The sequence below is a fragment of the Cyprinus carpio genome, chromosome A14 (assembly GCF_018340385.1).
Source record: "Cyprinus carpio isolate SPL01 chromosome A14, ASM1834038v1, whole genome shotgun sequence".
Lineage (NCBI taxonomy): Eukaryota > Metazoa > Chordata > Actinopteri > Cypriniformes > Cyprinidae > Cyprinus > Cyprinus carpio.
In genome coordinates, this window is record NC_056585.1 from 18,413,826 (window position 1) to 18,435,946 (window position 22,121).

General features: G+C 37.2%; 1 protein-coding gene across 9 annotated transcripts in view; it reads left to right on the forward strand.

Moving 5' to 3' along the window:
• The window catches only part of drp2 (dystrophin related protein 2), a 122,315-nt gene that overhangs the window by 67,592 nt on the left and 32,602 nt on the right, over positions 1-22,121 (forward strand). For all 9 annotated transcript variants that reach the window (XM_042770121.1, XM_042770129.1, XM_042770123.1 and 6 more), the window contains 5 exons: positions 50-218; positions 12,159-12,315; positions 15,091-15,211; positions 16,914-17,182; positions 20,676-20,822. In XM_042770121.1, coding sequence (XP_042626055.1) covers positions 50-218; positions 12,159-12,315; positions 15,091-15,211; positions 16,914-17,182; positions 20,676-20,822 — 863 coding nt within the window. The remainder of the gene's footprint in view (positions 1-49; positions 219-12,158; positions 12,316-15,090; positions 15,212-16,913; positions 17,183-20,675; positions 20,823-22,121) is intronic.

Consider the following 22,121-nt stretch of genomic DNA (forward strand, 5'->3'; position numbering starts at 1 on the left):
CTGTGATATGATCTTGTAAGTTATCTAAATTTTGTATTGTGTTTTTCAGCTGCAGGGCGGCCCTTGTGGCCGGGATGCCACTGTGTACCTTGCCAGTCGGCGGTGGATCCTGAGGGGCAGGAGCTGCCCACCCAGTGCAGGGGGCAAAGGAACAAGCACCCTGACCACGACATGAATCTCTGCTGGAACGAGATCAAACGCAAATCCCACAACATCAGGTACATGTATATCACATTTTTTGTTCATCCTTCTATTACATCAGCCTTCTATTATGTTCGCTGTTTTCTGGTTATTATTATCCCTCTCTCAGTAGTTAGAAATCCACATATTGCAATTCTCCCAGTCTCAGAGGCACTAATGAAACCGATGTTTGAGTTTGGGCTGTTTTGCATGTCATTTGTATGTATGTCTGTATGTAATGCAGGGTGCTCTGTTTACATAATTAGCCTCTTAATTGCAGCCTCGACCCCAACTTTTCTCTGGGGACAAATTTACCAGGTTGTGATTGGTTTGGACATATTCCCTGCAGCACAGGGTAATAAGATCATCCCAGGATGGCCAGCAGTAGCAGTACTCTTGTCAGTATTCTGACATCATCCAGCCCTGAAGGAAGACTACAACCATACATCACATCTAATGGAAATGGATTGAATACTAAGTGGCTTCTACAAAAGACCCTCTGGGGTTATATTGCACAAGGGTTGCGGTGACTGACTTTTTCAGCTGGCCGTTTTTTGACAGACAGATGTCCCTTCCATCTAAACGCCTGTTTTTTTTTTTTTGCTTTGGCATCTGTAGAATGCAATGGCGGCATTTTAGAAGGACTAAATTATGTTTGATTTTTGTTTGGAAGCAAATAATATATATATATATATATGTATATTTGTGTGTGTGTGTATATATATATATATGTATATTTGTATATATATATATATATATATATATATATATATATATATATATATATATATTTGTTAAATTAATGGATTATGATCAAGGCTTTTTTTGTCTCTGTGCTGATGTTTTTGTTGTTGTTGACTGTAGAGCTGGCATTATTTGTTTTATGCCTAATGTTGAATCGCTGCTTGATTTTTGTAGATTGCGTTTCAGAGCAGCACAACATGAATAATTTACTTGGAATTTTAGTAGTTTTTTTTCTTTCTCAGGCACTGTGACAGAAAGAAATCAAACAGACTTGCTAGCGGGGCAGAACAGAGCTCGTCTTTGTCATTCTCATCAGAATGTTTGGCTTCATTGGGGTCCACTCACACGGCAGTGAATGTGCTGTGACCGGGGGGCTATGTGGCTGAGGGGGTATATGGGTGGACAGAGGCATGCTGGGAATGTGTGATTCCAGACATGCCCGGATGTTCCTCACCTCTCTGATGGCGCAGCTGTGAGTGGGTGCTGATGGTGTGACTCAAAACCCACATCCCTAAACCTGCTCAAAGCATCTCTTTGTCTGCGTAGATTGTAAACAATTAACACATCTGAACGTTCACGACTGTGACTGCATCATGCTGTATTTTGAAGTTAAAGCTAGTACTCTTTGGTGAAATCATTCCACATACTGTACATTCATATTTGCAGAGTTTTATGAAGTATAAGTGCAGAGCTTGCAGTGATGAAAGTAATAAAAAGGAGGCCATTACATTTCAGTTTTCTGTTCCATGCTCAGAGCTAAATGGCAGGCGAGAGCATGGTGACCTTTTAGCCATCCTCAAAGCCTCATCCAGTCTTTTCAACAGCAGGCGGAAGGCGGCTTGATTGAGCCCTAACAGCATGCTAATTGCTGTCCTTTCTCTGAGTTTTAGGCTCGGAGATTAAAATGTTAAAAACCCTTTTGCTAATGGACCTATTGTCATGTCAAACTTGACTTGTAATAAATGTACTTTGTGAATCTGAGTGCAGTCTACGAAAGGGAGAGGAAATGGAATATTCTGTCAAGGCCTTTTGCTTGCCTTGGAAGTAAGCTGTCCTCAAATTTTCTTTAGATTTTTAAAGGTGGATGTTTAACTGTGTAGGAAGAAGGGATCTTTTGTCAGTTGTAGACCATTAAAGACACAGTTCTCGCAAAAAAATGTGTACTCACTCTCACGTTGCTCCAAATCTGTATGATTTCTTCTTTGGAACATAAAAGAAAATATTTAGAAGAATGTTGGCAGCCTAGTTTTGGTTACCATTGCCTTTAATTGTATGAGAAAAAATTTCCACAAAAGAACAGAAGGTTTTGAATGAAATGCGGGTCAGGGAATGATAACAGATTTCAAAGTAAATATACTCTTTCCATTAAATGTATTGGAAGTTATTATTGCAGTACCTTATGGTGAAGTTTTAGGTTAGGATAAGAGGGGAGATGGATATGTTCCTTCTGCTTAGCTTCCCAGCATTGCTTGTTATCACAATTTGTTGTGTTTTGGATGCTGATGTGCTGGTGATCTGACTTAACTATGCTTACAAGCACGATTATGTTTGGTCAGCAAGCTTCACCAGAAAAATCCTGCTGATTCAACCGCCAGAAGGGATGTAAATGTTTTTTTTTTTTTTTTTTGTTAACACTTCCAATTCTTCAATTTTAATGATTTTGTTCCCATAAAGATTTTATTAGTAATTATTTTAATACTGTTGAGGAAGAAATATTTGGATAAAAAAGAAATGTTCTTCTTATTACATTCACACAGCACAGAGCATTGTGTTAGCAGTGCAAAAGGTCGTGGGTTCGATTCCCAGGGAACAGACATACTGGTAAAAAAAAAAAAAAAGTATAGCCTGAATGCACTGTTAGTCGCTTTGGATAAAAGCGTCTGCTAAATGCATAAATGTAAAATGCATAAATGTAAACATTTCAGTAGATATGACGAATAAGGAATGAATTCAAAACAGTTTTATCTCAAGTGCATTTACAGACATTTTAAAGACTGAACAACCATTTCTTGATTTGAAATGACAAAGAGTCATTTGATGGTGAATCAGACTAAACAGATCGTTTTATGTTTCAGTTGTAGAGTCGGTAGCAGTGTTGTGATCAATAGTAGTGCAGAAAACACTGTCAAAGTGTTTAAGTGGGTTGTTTTGTCCACGCTGGGAGAAAATTGCATGTTTGAGAATGGTTAATTGATTTTTATTTTTTTAAAATGGAACCAGTTCTCTGTTCCCTCCCATATAAAACCAGCTTGGACCAGCACAGAAATTGGTGCTGGTCTTTTCGGCTGGGTTATTTTAAGCTCAGCCCATATTCTGGCATAGTGTACTCATTAGGAGGAACTTTCGGTATGTGTTGCAGCCAGTGGTAAACACAACCTTTTCTAACTTTGCTGAAATGCACATATTTGTGTTTGTACCAGACAGTTGTTCAGTCCTCATATGGTTGTAGGAACCCGCATAAGTTGCATCATGACTTGGGACCAGAGATGAAAAGCAACAAAAAAAAAAAAGGAAATTTTTGTGAGAGGTACGCTGTGGCGTTTAGAGTTTCTTGCTAGGCTTTGCAAAAAAAAAAAAAAAAAAAAACACTATTCAGACACCCTAATGAACGAGTCAAAAGGAATTTCGAAGTGAATGAATTATTAAGTCTTCCTGGCTGTGTTTGTAGGGATTGAATCAAAAAAAGCTTGTCCGGCGTGCTCATCTATCAGTGTGGGGCTGAGCGGATTGCTGTCTTTTGCTGGGTAGACACAATGCACTGCTGATACAGTTGCATTCTCTGCTTCAGCACTCTTTGAGGAAATAATAATCATGCATTGACATAAACAACCAACAGCATGGGATGCTCAGCATGTGAAAATATCTGTCCCTTAGAGAAATGAGAAACTGTAGTAACGCTGAATCAAATTTTTGTTGGTAGAGGCTGCCAGGCACTTAAGTGGTACTCATCATCCCTAACTTGGTACAAGTTTCTGGTAAGCTAATGATACAGTTGGGCAAGGCTAGACCACCTGACATATTCTCAGGTTCCCTCAGTTTAGCTCTCGTACAGTGAGGTAACTCTTGTGGCTTTCCTGACAAGCCTTGTTAAAGTCAAATGTCTGCTTAGTTCCACCTGAGACCTGCCCACGATCTGGCCTTAAAAACTTCTGTACACGTCTCCCACAAATAATTTATGCTTTATTGCATGTCTAAAGCTCCCTTGCAGGAAATGTATTCCTCTTTGCATCTCAGCGCTCACATGAAATATTCCAATGAAGCGTTCCAATGGAGTGTTTATGCATACACAATGACATATATGGAACCAGCTGATAACACAGGTGCAGTATTTGTATGCATGTAAGGGCCTGTGCAGCAGCCCATTGTGTTTGCTTAACTGTGTCTTATAAACAGAATGTAGGGTAATGAAAGTGGCTAGACAATGCAATGCTGAATTGTCAGGCTCATTTCTCCCATTGCACCATCACCTTTTTTTAGCCAATGGCTTCATTGTGTCTGAGAATCTGTGCTCGCAGACAAATTTCCATACATTTTGAGGCTTGTGTTGTCGAGAGAACAGGCCTCAAAGAGAATGATGCCCAGAGTCTTAGGCTACGCTTCTGAAATGGAAACACAAATGAAAGAGAAAGGATACCAGGCAACTCACTTTAATCTTTACCATTTAGTTATTCACTGATCTTTGAAGCGACCTCTCGCTGATGATTATCATGCAACATGACCAAAGAGCCTGATTTTAACTAATGAGTTTTATCTGTTTTTATTTTGCTTTAATCTGTAAGATTGAGACAGGTTAGTGTCTTTACGTTTACATTTTATGTATCGGGCTGTTTTTCAGACTACTTTGCCTTGAGAGCGTCTTGTTGATTACCTTGCACACACACACACACACACACACACACACACACACACACACACACACACACACACACACACACACACACACACACACACACACACACACACACCCACACAAAGTAACAGTTGTGTGGTATTAAGTATTAGAATTAATTTAGTTAAAGCTAGCAATTGTGATATGCATATTGCAATTTGTACATATGCTATATTGTGATCATTTTGATACATTGTGCAGCCTTCATATGTATGTAACATTTAGACATACATTTTTGTAATTTTGGACATATGCTTAAGTGTACAAATGGACTTATTGACAACATCCAAAAGGTAATATATGCATATGGACAGCTTTAGAAAAAAAATATTAATCAATCTTTTGTATTATTCATATTTGAATGCATTTTACTATTATATACATTATGTGAATATGGCAATAAATAAATAATTTCAAAATTAAGGTTTGGGTAAAGTGATGGAATCCATCAAAATATTGCATCAGAAATTTTTACAGAACAGATTGAAACCATTATGGTCAAATTAGGTTAATAAAGGTCATGGCATTGAAAACACTGATACAATTAATTCAATTTTCTATGAGCCTAAAAAGATTTGAAACGTGTACATCACTACAGTTAGTGAAGTACAATTATTACAGGCTAATAGAAATTTAGTAAAGTGTCTATGCAAATGTAAGAAAATATGTGTGCTCAAACCATTTTTTACACTCAAACACCTTCAAATACTATTGAAATCATGTTTTGGACCTATGAACTATGAACTATAATTCTACTGTAAATTTCTTTGGATACATGCACCTAAATCTGTTTGTGTTACTCTCATTTGTATGTCGCCTTGGTTAAAATTTCTGCTAAATAGATAAATGTAAAAGTCATTTAGAACAGATTTCTCTGAAAAGGCATGAATGATCCTCAAAAAAATGGCTTGCTTTGTCCCTGCCATGTGTGAACATTGTAAAAGAAGCCCCTCATTGGCTACTGGTATTGGTTACTATACCGTACGCTAGCCACCATGCCTGATGGTTCATATCGAACAAGCACGTTTCAAGCCTGCCAGAGCACCGCGCACAGCTGTCACCTGTTTGCTTCCACGCAGTCACAGCCAGCCCACACTTACATGCCGTCCAGCTCCCATGACTAAACCGATCCAGATGCCTCCAACATGTGCCATCTCAGCACTGCAATCCAATTCATTAAAAGCCCTCCATTAATCTTCATTTGTTAACCCGAGTTTGCTACCTGGAGCCAAGCGAGGAGGTCTATAATACTGCCCTGCCCTGATTCCATTGGGTTTTTATTTGTTTCTCCTCCTCTGTACAAAGGACCACAGGATTTGGATGCTTGTCCAGCAGAGGCATTGTTTGATTTTGTGGCTTTTGGAGGAATCCCCGTAAAGCCTCAGAGAGAGATGAGATGATCGATGGTCTAAGTCTAAGCATTCAGAAGGGCTGCAGAAACCCAGCAGGTTCTGCACGTTGGGTAACTGGATGTAATGTACTCTATCTGTAATGGTGAGCGAGGCAGAGAGATGCTGTGCAATGCTCAAACATGGCACAGGTGTGAGGTGTTGCAGTCTTGCTGTGGATCAGTGAATTAGTAGCACAGGGGCTTGACTGTAAAGGACAGATCATACCCTAGCGAGCATAAAGGGGCAGATGTGTCCCCTGTACTCACTGGATGCAGGAACTGCTCTGATTTAGTCAAATGTGTCAATGGGTTAAATCTAACAAGAAGTGAAAAAAAGTTATGAGTGCGTTCGTTCTAAGTTTCATTGTCTCGCCGACTACATGTATTTATTTGGTAGACTTTTATATTCTATAAAAGCCCATTTCCCCCTCAGAGTAAAACAACAAGTTAAGGTAATTGCATCTTTATTTCACAATTGTGGCTTTATTTCTTGTAATTGTGACTTGTAATTTTTTCTCAGTTGGGATTTTGCATCTTGTAATATGATTTTTATATATGCCAAAGCGACTTTATAGCTTGATATTGTACATTTATTTCTCATAAATGCATCCTTTAATTTCACAGTTGTGGCTTTAGAGTACCATTTTATGTTTTAATTAATACTTTTATTCTGCAAGGACGTATTAAATTGATCAGAAGTGACAGAAATATTTTGTAGCATTGCAAATATTCTTACTATTTCAAATAAATACTTTTGTTTTTGATGAATACATTTATAGTAAGAAAATCCAGATCTGAGAATTGAGAAAAAAAAAATCACAATATTTTGTACAGCAGAAACTATACAACTTTATATATACAGTATACATACTTTTTGTACAGCAGAAACTATACAACTTTATATATACAGTATACATACTATAAATAAGTTATTTTAATATATATCAATGTGACTATGCCTTACAGCTGTGACTTCATGTAGTGTGACTATTATTTTAAACATGATTTTTTTCTTTTGTCAATTATCTTTTTTATTTTTTATTCAGTGGAAACAGGCTTTTATAATGTTTCTATTCCTTTTTCCTTGTTCTTTTTTTGCTTTTTTAATTTAATAAAAATCATCACAAATTATGGTGATTTTATTACAATTTGAGTGAATTTGAGATTCTCTAAGTATTTGGTTTGTCTCTGTTTTTTAATGGCAGCAGCATGAATGACCTGCATGAACTCTGCAGCTTGTGTACAACCTGATGAACACCTCACTGTCTGTATGATGGAAAGAGTTCACATGATCCGTGCCGCACAATTGATAATTAAACCCTTGACATTGCTAACAACAGTGGCACTATTAGCATTGTTCGATGACTTTTTATAGTGGTGCTTGATACACACTTACACTTATGATTTTTACGTCAATTTATAAAGCTACAACAAGCACACCCAAACCTGTAATAGAGTTTTAAAAGCAGTGTGTGCCGGTTATAGCTGAAGGCTAGTTGTGTGACAAAAGGCCCTTTCAAGAACTCCTCCTTCCCATTTCTAAGTAGGTTCAACCCATCACCACAGCGTAGAAATGCTACATGAACTCATTAAACTCACACAGACAGGAGCTTCATTTAATCTTTGACATGAATAGTACGAAAATCTACAGCTTGCTGTGGCTGTGACCCTTTGAACGTAGCAGCTGGGTGAGCAGCATTTTCCTCGGGTTCAATTATTTTGTGTTTTATGTGTGTGTGCGTATGTGTGCTTATTTATCTGCTATGTACCATTGGAAGAGGTGTGTGCTTGTTTGTGTTTGTGTCTGTTTGATGAAGGAGCCTTCAGGCAACTATAGAACACACAGGCTCTCTAATGAAATGTCTGCGGCCTGGCTGCCTTTATTGAGTCTAATAACACATCATTATAGAGAGCACTGTTCCCTCCCTCCTTCACTACAATAGAGGTCCGAACAGGTGAAGCAGGCTTCTCTCTTTTCATCAGACCCCTTCTCTTGTTCTCTAATTATGCAGTAAATAATAACATGTTCTTTCATTTCTACTGAAAATGTGATTTCAATCACTGATGGCTTTGTTTTACATGAGTTTTCTATATCTGCCTTTGTTGTCCTAATGAGCACATGGTTGCCTGACAATTGGCTTCTATTTGTGAACGGTTAAAATAACAAGCACATTAGTTTTTGGATGTCCTGGTGGACACTGTCACTTCAATTATCACTAAGTGGAGGCAAAATTTTACTAGCCCTGTTGAAACAAGTCTTCCCTCCCAAGATCAATTTGTGAGTAAAGGTACACTGAGGTCAACAATCACAGTCTTTTTGCTTTGTCATTTAACAGACGCTTTTATCCAAAGGGGCTCCATATTACATGGACAGTCCCGCTGGAGCTACCTGGGGTCTTGCTGAAGGGCAAATGATGACAGCACATAGATTTCAGGATTGTTGGAGTTTGTATCTGCAGCTTTTTGGGTACTGGTCCAGATCCTTGGGCTACTACACCATCCCCAAATCTCAGATTTTGTCAAAGGGCTCATAGCTAGTAATGGACATTATAAGTTGCACAGAGGCAGTGGTTCTCAACCTTTTTAACTCATTTTTTTTATAAATCCCAGAGACTGGGAGAGCCAATATAGGTGAATTATCAAACCGCAACTCTGATTCCAGAACTGTGTGTTCCTTATTAAAAACAAAAGTTATTGAATGAAAAAATTATTTCAGTTTATATGATTATATTTTTCTTTCTTTCTTTCTTTCTTTCTTTCTTTCTTTCTTTCTTTCTTTCTTTCTTTTTTGTTTTTTTATTTATTTTTTTGTTTTTTTTTTTTTTATTTTTTTTTTTCTCCATTTCAAGTTAGATTTGATTTAATATAATAAAAACAATAATATAATTTTTAAGTCATCATGCAGCTCCCTTAGAAATCCTGGATGAGAGCCAATCATGTGAGATCCATCCTAATTTTGAATTCAGTTTCTGCAAAAATAACTAAATAAAAAAAAATATTCACAAAAGCCAAAAAAAAAAAAAGTTTCCATCCCACTTGTTCACTAGAACAAAATTGTCACTCTTATGTAAATTTGTTTTAGCAAATGTTTTCAGTCAAATGACTTTTTTGATGTGCAGGCAGGTTTTATGCACATATCATTTTACCATACAGTAAGATTTTTTAAACACACTTTTATGTGTTATTCCAAAATTAGCATAAAAATATGTAGACGGAAACCCAGCTTATAACCTGTTTGGGATAATGGCACAAAAGAAGCCCAATAAGACCCATGCAAAGCACACCTGGAGCCAAAAAACATAATAGTGACCCAGGAAAATTTTGCTGAGATGAGCCAAAAATATAGCATTTTATCTAGAATTCAAGGTTGTATGTGTGCTGCAAATCTAACACAGCTCACACCTCAAAAAACACCATATGTACAGTGAAGCAGCATCAAGGTTCAAGGTATCTTTATTAATACCTGAAGGTAAATTTGTTGTGCAGACATGAGATACAGCAATCCATCCTTAACACAATCCATAAGACATACAATACTATAAATATTAAAACATAAAAAAGTCGTGACAATGTGCTTGTACACACACCCTCTGCGCCCACCTAAAATACATATAGTAACCATGCATAGCGAAGAGTGTCATCTCCTGGTTTTTCATTTATTAGTTCTATTGCTGCAGGTACAAAAGTATTTCTATATCGTCTAGTTCTCCACCTAGGAGCCATGAACCGACATCCAGAGGGGAGGAGCTGAAACTGTGTCAGGGTGGGAACTATCTCTAATAATAAAACTTGCCTTACGCTGTAAATGGTTAGAATAAAGGCCTGCTAATTTAAGTTGAGGTTTGCCTATAATCTTACTTGCCCACCTAACAATTTGATTCAAATAATTTTTGTTCTTTAAAGACAAATTACCAAACCATGCCACAAGGGAAAACATAAAGACTAATTCAATAAAAGCCTAATAAAAAAGGGTCATCATAGATTTAACAATGTGAAATCTGGACAGCTTTCTGAGGCAAAACAGACACTGATGTCCCTTTTTACATACCATCTCACAGTTCTTTTCAAAAGTCAATTTAGAATCTATGACTGTCCCGAGATATTTGTAGCTTTCTACACAATCCACCGCCTGTTCTTTAATGATCATAGTGTCATAACGTAAAGCATAAGTTCTAAAATCTATAATCATGTCCTTTGTTTTAGTTATATTTAACTCCAAATAAGATTCATCACAACAGGTGACAAACTCCTCAATAATAGGACCATGACCGGACTCATTATTGTGTAGGAAACTCACTATAACTGTGTCATCAGCAAATTTCAATATAGTCCTATTTGCATGCTTACTTTGGCACACATTAGTATACAGAATATAAAATGAAGGTGAAAGAACACAACCCTGGGGTGAACCAGTGGACGAACATAATGGATCTTATAAAATACCATTTACTTTCACCCTCTGTGTTCTATTTGTCAAGAAATCCAGTATCCAACCCACCAAATTGTTGCTCAGCTTAAAATGCTCTGTCAGTCTCATAGCTAAAATGTGGGTTTTGGATAGTATTAAAAGCTGAGGAAAAGTCGATAAACAACAGTGAGGCAGCTTTTTTTATCAGCTTTTTTATTTTAAACATCTTGTTAAAATGGAAGGTAGATAGGATGCTGCAAATACTGTGAGGAGGAAATTAATTTATGATCTCAAACACACACACACACACACACACACACACACAAAACCCACTAGTGACACAAATAGGTGAATGTCCCACTGTTGCCTTTTAAAATCACACAACCATCATACGACCAACCTAAATGGCCTGGAGCCATATAGAACATACTTCACACATGACTTAATGCGCTGTCGCTGCATTAGCATTAGATTTTCAAAGCATTGGTTATTTTTACAATGTCATGTGGCAAAACATTTCTAACATAAAATGTTACACTTAAATGTTTTTTCTTCGTCTTATTTTTTTCCTGCATTCCCCTGCATGCCCTTGAGTGCTATATAATGGGCTAAAAATAATGCAGTTTTGAGTGTGTGCTGCATGCTGGGACACTGGGGGTTATTGCAACATAAGGTTCTTCTCTCGTAATCCTCTATGCAGCATCAGGTGGGATGCTGACCTGACAGAACTAGCCTGTCTCGAAAACAATTCCAGTCCATGTGGGCAGGTGGCTAAACGACTCGCTTTATATATATTTATTGTTTTGTGAAAATGTGATTCCTGCAAACTGATAAGATTTCATCCCAAGAGTTCCTCCACATAAATGCAGGGCAATGGGTTAAGACGCTCTGTCCTGTTCCATTACATGCTGGGACGTCATGGAGATGTTTTATACTCTTCATGCCTAGGTTGGAGATGGAGGCAGGTTGAAGCTGAGGCTTACCTGTTAGTACAAGTGCAAGTAAGCATGGTTCAGTTGGAACCAACCAACCAAAGCAATATTTTAATGAACTGGTGCTAATCAGTTTGTATTAGTTGGAATCAACCTAGTTCAGTATTATTTTATTTACTAAATTATTTATTAATTTGATTTGAATATTTAATATACACACATACATAGTGTTGGGTAAGTTTAGTGTATTTAGATTATTGTATTAATTACTCTCTCTAAGAAGTATTGCATTACTTATACTTTCTAAATCTCATATCAACCTTGTCCAGTTAAACAATACAAGGGTAGACAAAAAACTGCTCTTTTATAGTATATATAAGGAGTCAAGTGGAGCATCGAAAACATGCTGTTGTCTAGCTATGTTTGCCTGTTCACCAGAGAATAACATTGCAAAACCCTCAAAAATAATAAAACCGAAATGGTGACAAGGTTCTATAACAGTATGTCCTGAGACTCTTGATTTGGACAGTTTTTCAGTGCTTTGATCTCAGTGCTGTCTAAGTTTTGACCATGGGTCTGTGCCCTGTGGTGGGCTGTCGTTTGTTGTGTTGGCAGGGTGCGGCTGGAGGCCTTTTCGGACAACAGTGGGAAGCTCCAGCTGTCCCTGCAGGAGATCATTGAATGGCTGACAGCTAAAGACGAGGAGCTGTCCGAGCAGCTGCCCATAGGTGGTGATGTCGGAGCGGTGCAGCACCAGCGGGAGTTCCACCAGGTTTGCCTAACACACATGCATATCACACACACACATATCTTTTCTCTTGCTGACTTTGCTCCTGAACACAGTTAATCTTGTCATCTATCAACATAACAGAATCAATTCAATATTTAAGACTGCAATATGGCAGCAGGAGCTCAGACAGAATGACATTAAAGATTCGAGCCCACCCACCAGTAAACTAATAAAACACTTCTGAATCCATTAGCAAGATGCAAAAGTAGACCTGAATGAAACATGTTAATTGTAAATCTGAACCCCCCTCTGTTCATTATCCACAAAGAAGCTTGCAAGATCACCGAAAATAGAACAGAGAATAGTGGCAGCAACTGATGCATGCACAATAAATTGCTTAAGATGCAACTTTTATGTTGACAATTTACAACAACAAAATGCAACTCCAATTTAGGAATAATCCTGCATAACATTCTTTCTGACACTAGAAGACAAATTGGGAAATTTTGAAGACTATGATGTACAAATCAGAGCATCAGAAATTGACATAAAATTACTAGGTTTTAAAGCAACTTGAAAGAAAATTCATGATTCTACATTACAGTTAAGAGTAATCTGTTATCAGATGTGACTGTATCAATGTAATGTTAAGGAGAAACAATGAACAAGTTAAAGCAATGATTCATAGGCGGATCACTGCTTCTCTTATGAACTCACATGAACCCAGAAGAGCTGGGGGGGGATGTTAGAATTTTGTGTCATGCGGATTTGCAAAGACAGAAGGGTCAGTAAATGGTGACAGATTTATTTTCATTTTTAGGTGAACTGTCCCCTTAAATATTTACCACTCTCCTGTGCATACACATTATGTTCTGCATTCAAATGTGTGTTTTTTTCTCCCAGCACACAAACACAAACTCACTTACTCAGATAAAGACACACATTGTAATTGGCCCTGTACTACTGCAGGATACTGCTTCCATCTTAGCACCAATTTCCAGTGCTGTCAGCTGAATAAAGCAGGAAAAAGAAGGGGTACTGAGAGAAAAGATTGAGTGAGAAAGAGAGAGATAGCAAACTCTTTCTTTCTGTGACCAACAGACTGTGAAATCAGCCTCCAAATTAACAGACCTGTATCTCGCTGTCCCTTTCTTGGCTCTCACTTATTTCTCCCTTATTGCTCGCTTTTTGCTCTTTATGTAATATGTAGATACACATATGCATGTGCATGCACCCCCATCCTTGTGCTATCATTCCATCTGTCACATACTGTTCTCTTTTCCTCCAATTCACCGCTGCAATGTACTATGTTCGTGTTCCCAATGTGCCACATCGCCCTAAAACTTTTCCGACAAAGCAGAGAGCGAAATCACATATGCTGCTCTGCAGAGAATTACAACATTTTAAGAAATGTAAATTATTTATCATAAGTGTTTTTCTTCCTCTGTATTGTAATATCATACTCTTTTTGTCTTACCCTGTGCTATTTTTTTTCTGAGTTTGTTGACAGATTTGAATAGATTGGGCGTATGGTTTGCTCTAAAAACTGTGTATATATTGAAGCTTGCCCTAATACTAGTGTAGACTGAAATTATAATCGATTCACCTGAGTGAACATTACGTAGATACCATCATTACTTAAAAAGTATTTAGTTGAAGAAACAACACAGACATCGCTAGACAGAAACAACAGTTTCTTGTAGCTTTTCCTACAAATGAAGAATTAATACATGAGTGATCTTAAGTCTTTATTTTTGTTTGCTCAGCCAAAGGCGGACCTCTTGAGTATGAAGTTTAGCTGCTATTAAGTTTCACAGCGAGTGGAATGAAAACATTTTCAGGCCTCGGTTATTTCATGAAATAGCAAGGCATGAGCAAGAGGACATGCTTTCCACAAAGACCCCTCAGGAGACCTCTTGATTCCAGCAGCCCGGCAGTACATTTCTACTTTTGACCGTTTGTTTTCATATTACAGTTTCTTGGTTGCTAACTCAATTTGCAAAAAGGTGGGTAGAGGTTTCATGGACATGGCACGTGTAACTGGGGGTGACTCCTAATGTGGTTACACAGCCATGCTTGTGATGTAAGAGGATAGACCTGTTGGATCATTCAAATAAATTACTTTAAAAAGAGGGTGTAATATTCCTCTGAGTTTTAAAATTGTACAATTAATTAAGTTATCTCCTTAGTAACTATTAGAGATTAGTGGAAAAACTGTAGGTGGTGCCTAGAAGTAGAGAGTTTACTCCATTTATATTCATCATAGTTTACTACATTAGGAGCCCAAACTGATTTCTGTTGGACTCTAGATGTTAAAAAAAGGTCTAAGGGTATTTAGAAGAGCCTTAAAGAGATAGTTGGAAATTTTTGCATTTTTTACTCAACCTCATGTCGTTCCAAACCTGTATGATTTTCTGACTTTTGTGGAATACTGAAGATGATGTCTCAGTTGGGTCCAATAATGTTTTGGACCCCGCTGACTTCCATTGTAAGACACAAACTGTTAAAATATCTTCATATGGACAGAAGAAAGAAATTCATACAGGTTTGGAACAACATCAGGTATGAATGCCATAATTTCCCTTTTTTTGGGGTGAACAATCCTAATCTGTCAATATCTACACAGGTAAAGCTGGAAAAGCTACTTTAGTTCAGTAGATTGACACGTCAGGGGTTGATGGATGCTGTGGGGCTCCAATACGGTGTCTGTGAGCTAGTTTATGTGTGTCACTGAGGCTGCTTTCATGTTTTTTCCTGTGCCGTGATGTTTGATCATGTCAGCATGAGGCAATAGTAAACATATATTGTTGTGTGCAGGCTTTCATGGAAGATGTCAAATCCAGAGGGCCTTACATCTACTCTGTTTTGGAATCTGCTCAGACCTTCCTGGTACAACACCCATTCCAAGAGCCTGAGGAGACGTTGCCTGATGGCAAAGGTTTGTTCCCTATTGATGAAAAATGGTAAATGAGCCATTTTGATACATTTAACCTAGTCTCGCATAGCCAGACCTTCAGACTGATGGCTGGAGGTCTGGAATCCATGGCAGCTTTCTTTGGCCAAGGCCTGCCCATGAGGCCGTTTGACCGACATGTCAAATAACAAGTCACAGTTTGTTTCGTTTCAGCATCATGTTTGGGGTGTGGAAATGTTGCCACAATAACAGACCAGTGTGTAAAACTCTCAGACGTACTTGAAAGGTTCTATGCCCTGAACTTTAAATATTTCACATACTTTTGAGAATCCAGCATTTAGTTGATCCTGATAAGCGATTGTCGTCAAAGCTGTAAACATGATGGCTTTCTTCTTTCGTGAGGGGGTTTGGCGTCATGCCATTTTTTTTTCCATGCAGAACGTTAAAGAATGCGACACACACGTCTCCTGGAAACCATGTATAATTCAACCGATGATGACTTCAAAACTCCTGAAGTGTTTCCACTTTTGTGTGCCATTTGCATCAGATGTTCAGCCAACGGTCCGTGGGCGTGACGTCTGAGGCTGAGACTACATTTAACCAAGCGTCGTGAATAATTAGTCACATGATATTTAGGGCTAAGGTGATTGGCTCAAAAACAAGGGGATCCTGCAGTAGCAATGTTTCCATTCAGTTTAATTTTCCATTAAAGTTGAATTAATGCAGTAAAGTTAATTTCCAAATAAGTGCTGGTGATTGGAAGCAGATGCTTTTTGTTTGGGTAACAGTTTTAGGAGGTACAGTAATAGTAGTGCCAAAAAACTACCCCTAATAAGTTTTGATGATTTTTTTTTAATTAATACAATTAATTATTTAATTAAACTAATACATAATATTTTTAGGGCTGTTTTGTTCAGTGAAAATATCTAAAAATCCTTAAAACAAAATAAAATAATTTGATAACCAACACTACATACACTCTCCGAAAAAAAGGTACAAAAGCTGTCACTGGGGTAGTGTACCTTTTCAAAAGGCACACCTTTGTACCTAAAGAGTCCATATTGGTACCTTAAAGATACATATAAGTACCTAAAGTGTACATGTTAGTACCTAAAAAGTACAAAAGTGTCCCTTTTAAAAAGGTACCACCTCAGTGACAGGGTTTGTACCTTTTTTCTGAGAGTGTAAGATATTAAAGTTTGCTGTCATAGATTCATCTTTAATGTGTGTATTGTCTCATTTTAAATCCTCTTGTTTTTAGCTAATTTTTACTTAAAACTGCAATGTTGCCTCTCAAGTACATTTATTTTTAGATATTTTAACTGGAAAATTAGACAAAATACTTGTAAAAAATTTTTTTGCAATATTTTATTGACAATAAATGCACATTTTATATAGTTTATTCGCATCTTTGAGTTTTCATCCATCTTTTTGAACAAATTATTCCAAAATTGCATATAAATATGTGCATGGACACCCGGCTATTGACAGACAGCTCTCCAGGTTTTTTTTACCAATATTAACCCAGCACAGGTGCATCGAAATTGCAGTGCCTGATGAGAAACTGCCTCCTCACATGTAGGCCATCAACCCAGTTCTGCATCCACATGAGTGTGTCTGTGTCATTTGAAGCAATTAATAATGGAGAGATCAGGGCTGTTGTTTTCACTTTGTAGGCTCATAGCATCTCTGTTACTCCCATTTCTTACCCTCCTCTCCATCACAGAAGTCTCTCCTCGCCGGCGTATGCTGAATGTAAGTCGCTCCGTGTGGAAGCAGGCCAACGTGGCCAGTGACCTGTGGGAGAAGTTGACCGCGCGCTGCGTGGACCGACACCGGCACATGGAGCGAACCCTGGAGAGGCTGCTGCAGATCCAGGCCACCATGGAGGAGCTGGCTGTGGCTCTGGAGCAGGCGGAGGGAGTGAGGGACGCCTGGGAGCCTGTGGGAGACCTGTTTATTGATTCGCTGCAGGACCATATAGATGCTACCAAGGTAATATGTTTTCGGTGACCTGATCATAAGTGATTAATGTGGACAAATCACCATTTACACTTTTGTGATTGGATTTTAAAGGGAATTGTGTCTGACTTGGTAACTGAAGTGTGTTACTGCATGTGCAAAGCATAAAAGAGCAAAAAGTCTCCCTGCATATGTGACATTTTGAGTAGGATTTTCAGAGTTATTTTAGTCATGCTTGTCATGCTTTATATGATCTGTGGCACTGCATGACAGGAAGTTCTGTAAAGTCACCTGCATATATGCGTACCAATTATTTTATTATTATTATTTTTTTTAAGTTGCACAGAACCGTCAAAGTTGAAACATTAATATAGGCACAATGGTTGGTTGATGTGAGTAGGATGACTTTCAGATGTTGTCTAAGATGGATCAGGGTGCATTTGCACGACATTGTGACATTAAATCACAGCACACATACCAGTGCTACACTTAAAAACAGACATCTTTGCAACAGTATTGTTGTTGTAACAACTATTGTATTCATTGAATAAGATCTATTTTGGTAGTAGCAAATAAAACTTTAAAAAACACCCAAACTGCAGTATTACTTCTTGCATTGGTAGGCATGTTTAAGAAGTGGGAAAGTGATTGAATTCGACTTTTGTATGGCTGGCTGCTGGGTCCTTGTGATCCATGTACCCTATTTACTTCTAGATGTGCTGCTTAAATAGATAATGATGAAGAGGTTCAGTGTGCACTAATAGTTATATAAATGTATTTTTATGGCCATATGTTGATGTATTATGCGAGGCATTCTAATTAAACTTTAGATATTTTTTTATTTGTTAGTGGACCTCACAGCTTGCTCAATTACTAATTCTAAGATTTTCAGCCAGATTGTAATGAGACTCTCCACATGGCACAGTTCTTTAATGGCATAGAAGCTCTTTTACTTTTTCTCTCACTTCATTTCACTGTAGGGTTTAACAAGTGATTTTTTTTTCAGACTTTAAATGAAATGTATTATGAATGTGAGATGTGATTTGCTCCTGATGTGTTTGAATCAAATAGATTTTTTGTTCTCTCTCTTTCAAAGAATGACATTATACTTTTATTTTTAAAACGTTATTTTATTTATTTATTTTTTACAGTTTCCATCTTGTGTGTTTTATGGTTTTCGGATAATAGTTCAGTACACTCAGCTGTATGCTGCTATTAGTTTTGCCCTTAAGATACTGTACTCCGTCAGTGACTTTGATCAAACAGAGAGGTTTGTGTTGCAGCAATAAAAGGACCGAAAGGCATCTGAATATGTTATCCTGTAATCTACCGTATTTTTCCTAAGCACATCTCCCTAATGTTTCCCTTTGTAATCTACCAGTGACGATTTACATACTCAGACTCTTTTTTTATTGACGATATGATCATGGTTGTTCCCGTGGAAATAAGTAGAGTTATTATAGATATAGAACAATGTAGGTATCTATTTACAGTACTACCTTGTGCATCAGTGAGTCAGCATTTCTGTTCTGCTGTCTGGGTCCCAAAAGGCTTCCTAATGTGAGGAAATTATATTTCTGATTCTCTATTAATGTAAACACGTTTATGTGATGGAATGTGCCTTTTTGTGAATAGCACAGCACAGTAAATGTGTAACTGTGTAATTAAATAATTAACTAGTTTGTCTGCCTAGAGCTGTAACCTGATGCAATATGTTGAGTTTTTAATTCAGGCTGAAGCAGGACTCAGTGAACTGACATGTTCGTGCTACGCTCTGACAGGAGGTGGAGCATTTATCAGTGTTTCCCCTGCTGTCAGAATCAGCAGCCACATAGCAGGTCTCGCAGACTTACAGTTTTTCATTCATTTTCCTGGCTGCATGTCAAGGGTATGAACAGGACATAAGATCAAGGCTCCCACTGCTCCTACAGTTACCTCTAGCCTGGGACCCCATATATATGGTGGGTTCAAATCCCTGAGACCTCGCTGAAAATCTGGGATTTTTCTTTTTATTTGCTCCTGAAAACAAGAACAACAACAACACAATTTTAAATCATAAAACGTTTTTAAAAGACATGAATACTTTTATTCAGCAAAGATGCATTGATTAAATGTGACCATAAATATGTTTACCTTACATAATTTACGTCTTTACAGAAAAATGAAAGTAAAGTAAAAAAAAAAAAATTACTTTCTGTTCATCAAAGATGAAATCCTGGAAAAACTGTCTCATTGATTCCACAAAAATATTTTTCAACATTGAAATGTTTCTTGAGCATCAAATCAGCATATTAGAATGATATCAGAAAGATCATGTGACACTGAAGACTGGAGAAAATTATGCTGAAAATTCAGATTTGCATCACAGGAATGAATTACATTTTAAAATATATTAAAACTAGAACTTAATTTTAAATTGTAATAATATTTCAAAATCAGTGGTGGTGGTAACACATTTGAAGGAACGTGAGTTACAGTACATAATCAGACTAGTAAAGTAACGCATTACTTTTAAATTTACAAGGACATACCTTTTTCTAATAAGTAATACAAGTTACTTTGTTTTCCCATTTATTCACTGACACCTCTCCTGTCCCCGTGTTGAGAGAAATTTGGAGAGAGGTGCAGAGGCACTTCCTTCAGCCTGAGGCTTATTAATTTAACTTTTGGTGTGAGAGGGCCTTTACAGTTGCAAAAAATAAAACCTTTGGATATTTTTTTTTATTAAAAATAAATAAGGAAGCCCAGTTCAGGTGACAAAAAGTAACTAAAAAAAACATGCATTACTTTTTGTGGATGCAATTAGTTACTTTTTTATGGAGTAAAACAATATTGAGATGCATGACTTTTAAAAGTAACTTTTCCCAAACCTGACACAATATTACTGTTTTTACTGTATTTTTGGTCAAATAAATACAGCCTTGGTATCAACCCCAACAAGTCTATTTCAGTTGAATTTTATTTAAGAGATAATATTTCTCTCTGCATTTTTTTTTAATTCTCTTGCCACTAGTTCTCACTGTCACACACACTGAGTCTTGTCACACTTACACATTTGGTGCAGTTTCACTCTCTGCCATCGACAGATTGGGTCTCTCTTGCACTTATGCCCAGTGTGGTACCTCAATGTAAATGTGTGGAAGGAAGTGAGCAATGGTGGTGGATGAAATGAAAATGAACAAGTGTGGGTTGTGAATGGATAAAAGATCACTTAAAACATTAAAATATCCACCATATGGCCATCCTGTCAATATTAGATTAGATTAATTTCAACTTTATTGTCATTGCAAATTGCAATATCAGGGCTTTTTTATTGCTTTAAATTAGAGCATGCATAATTGTAACACTCAATAAATGTAACATAACAATGCACAGTGCCCCAAGAAATCATATATATAAATCAAATATATATATATATATATATATATATATATATATATATATATATATTTATTTATTTTGTTTTTTGGAGAAATGGTTGTGTGGCATTGATCATCCATCTCTTTTTCTTCACTTTGTGTTATAGCTGTTTAAAGAAGAGCTGTCGCAGGTGAAGGAAGGAATGAAACACATAAATGACCTAGCACATCAGCTGGCCATATCTGATGTGCACTTGTCCATGGAGAACGCCAGAGCTCTGGAGCACCTCAACAACAGATGGAAACTTCTGCAGGTAGTGGATTCACAACATCCTTATCTCATCCTTACCTGCCCACCATCACTAATGGACCACTATGGAGGTCAAACAGTACAGCGGTCACCATTGCCAGCAATGCCTCCAGCCAGCTAAGTTAGTACATATACACTATGAAAAATGGAGCTTAGGAGATGGAATATAATATGCCGGTCTTGCCTGGCTAAGAGCGGTGATGGCTCCATTATCATCGGTCACGGGGAGTGCCTTTTGTCTACATGCTCATGGATAAACATAGGCCTTTACGATGAGAAAAAGAGAAGATGTAAAATGAAATTGAGTGTTTCGATTGCATCTGGTTGTTTTATGTGTGAGATGAGCTTAAGAGAGCCAGAAAGAGATGCAGGAAGAATGAGAAGTACATTTGAATGTGTGGGAGTGTGTAAATCCAGTTATCAAAAAAATGACTATGAAAGGCATATCTTCAGCAGTCTGTGTGTGTCCTAATGTGACAGAAGACAAACAGCACAAGTGTGTGTGCATGTCTTTGTAGTATGAATGTCGTGAGAAATGCTGTGTTGATGAATCCTTGGGTTTTAATGCTCTCATATATGTTTGTTAGGGCTGCCAATCAAATCACACATTTCAAATTAATGTAATCAAATTAATTATATGATGTGCTTACTAATTAATCAGCTGCAAATAACTATGTATTTGCTGAAATAAGACCCCAGATAAAAGCATTCAAGGACTTGAGAAGATTTAAGTTTTTTAAGTCTCTGATGCTCACCAAGACTGCATTTATCTGTTAAAAAATACTTTTTTTTAATCTAAATATATTTTAATATATAATTTATTCCTGTGATGGCGAAGCTGAATTTTCAGCAGCCTTTACTCCAGTCTTCAGTGTTCAGTTCTTATTTATCGATGTTAAAAACAGCTTAATATTCTTTAGTGAAATCTGTGGTACTTTTTTTTGAAGTTCAAAAGAACAGCATTTATTTGAAATAGAAATTTTTGTAACAAAGTAAATGTCTTTACTGCCATCAATTTATTGTGAATTAAAGTGTTAATTTCTTTTTAAAAATCTTACCGACCCCAAACATTTGAGCAGTATTATGTTTTTTGTTTTATAATTAATTGTGCTAAATGAACATGCTAAATTGACAGCTCTATAGTTTATCTAACAAGACAATTAGTGGTTCCATAGTTACAATGATATACAGAGATGTCTGCTTTTACAGGGCAGTTTTATCTTTCTATTATGCAACAGCCGTGTTGGTTGTCCTTGAAATACCTCACAGAAACAGAGGGAATACAGAGAGGAAGAGAGTGAGG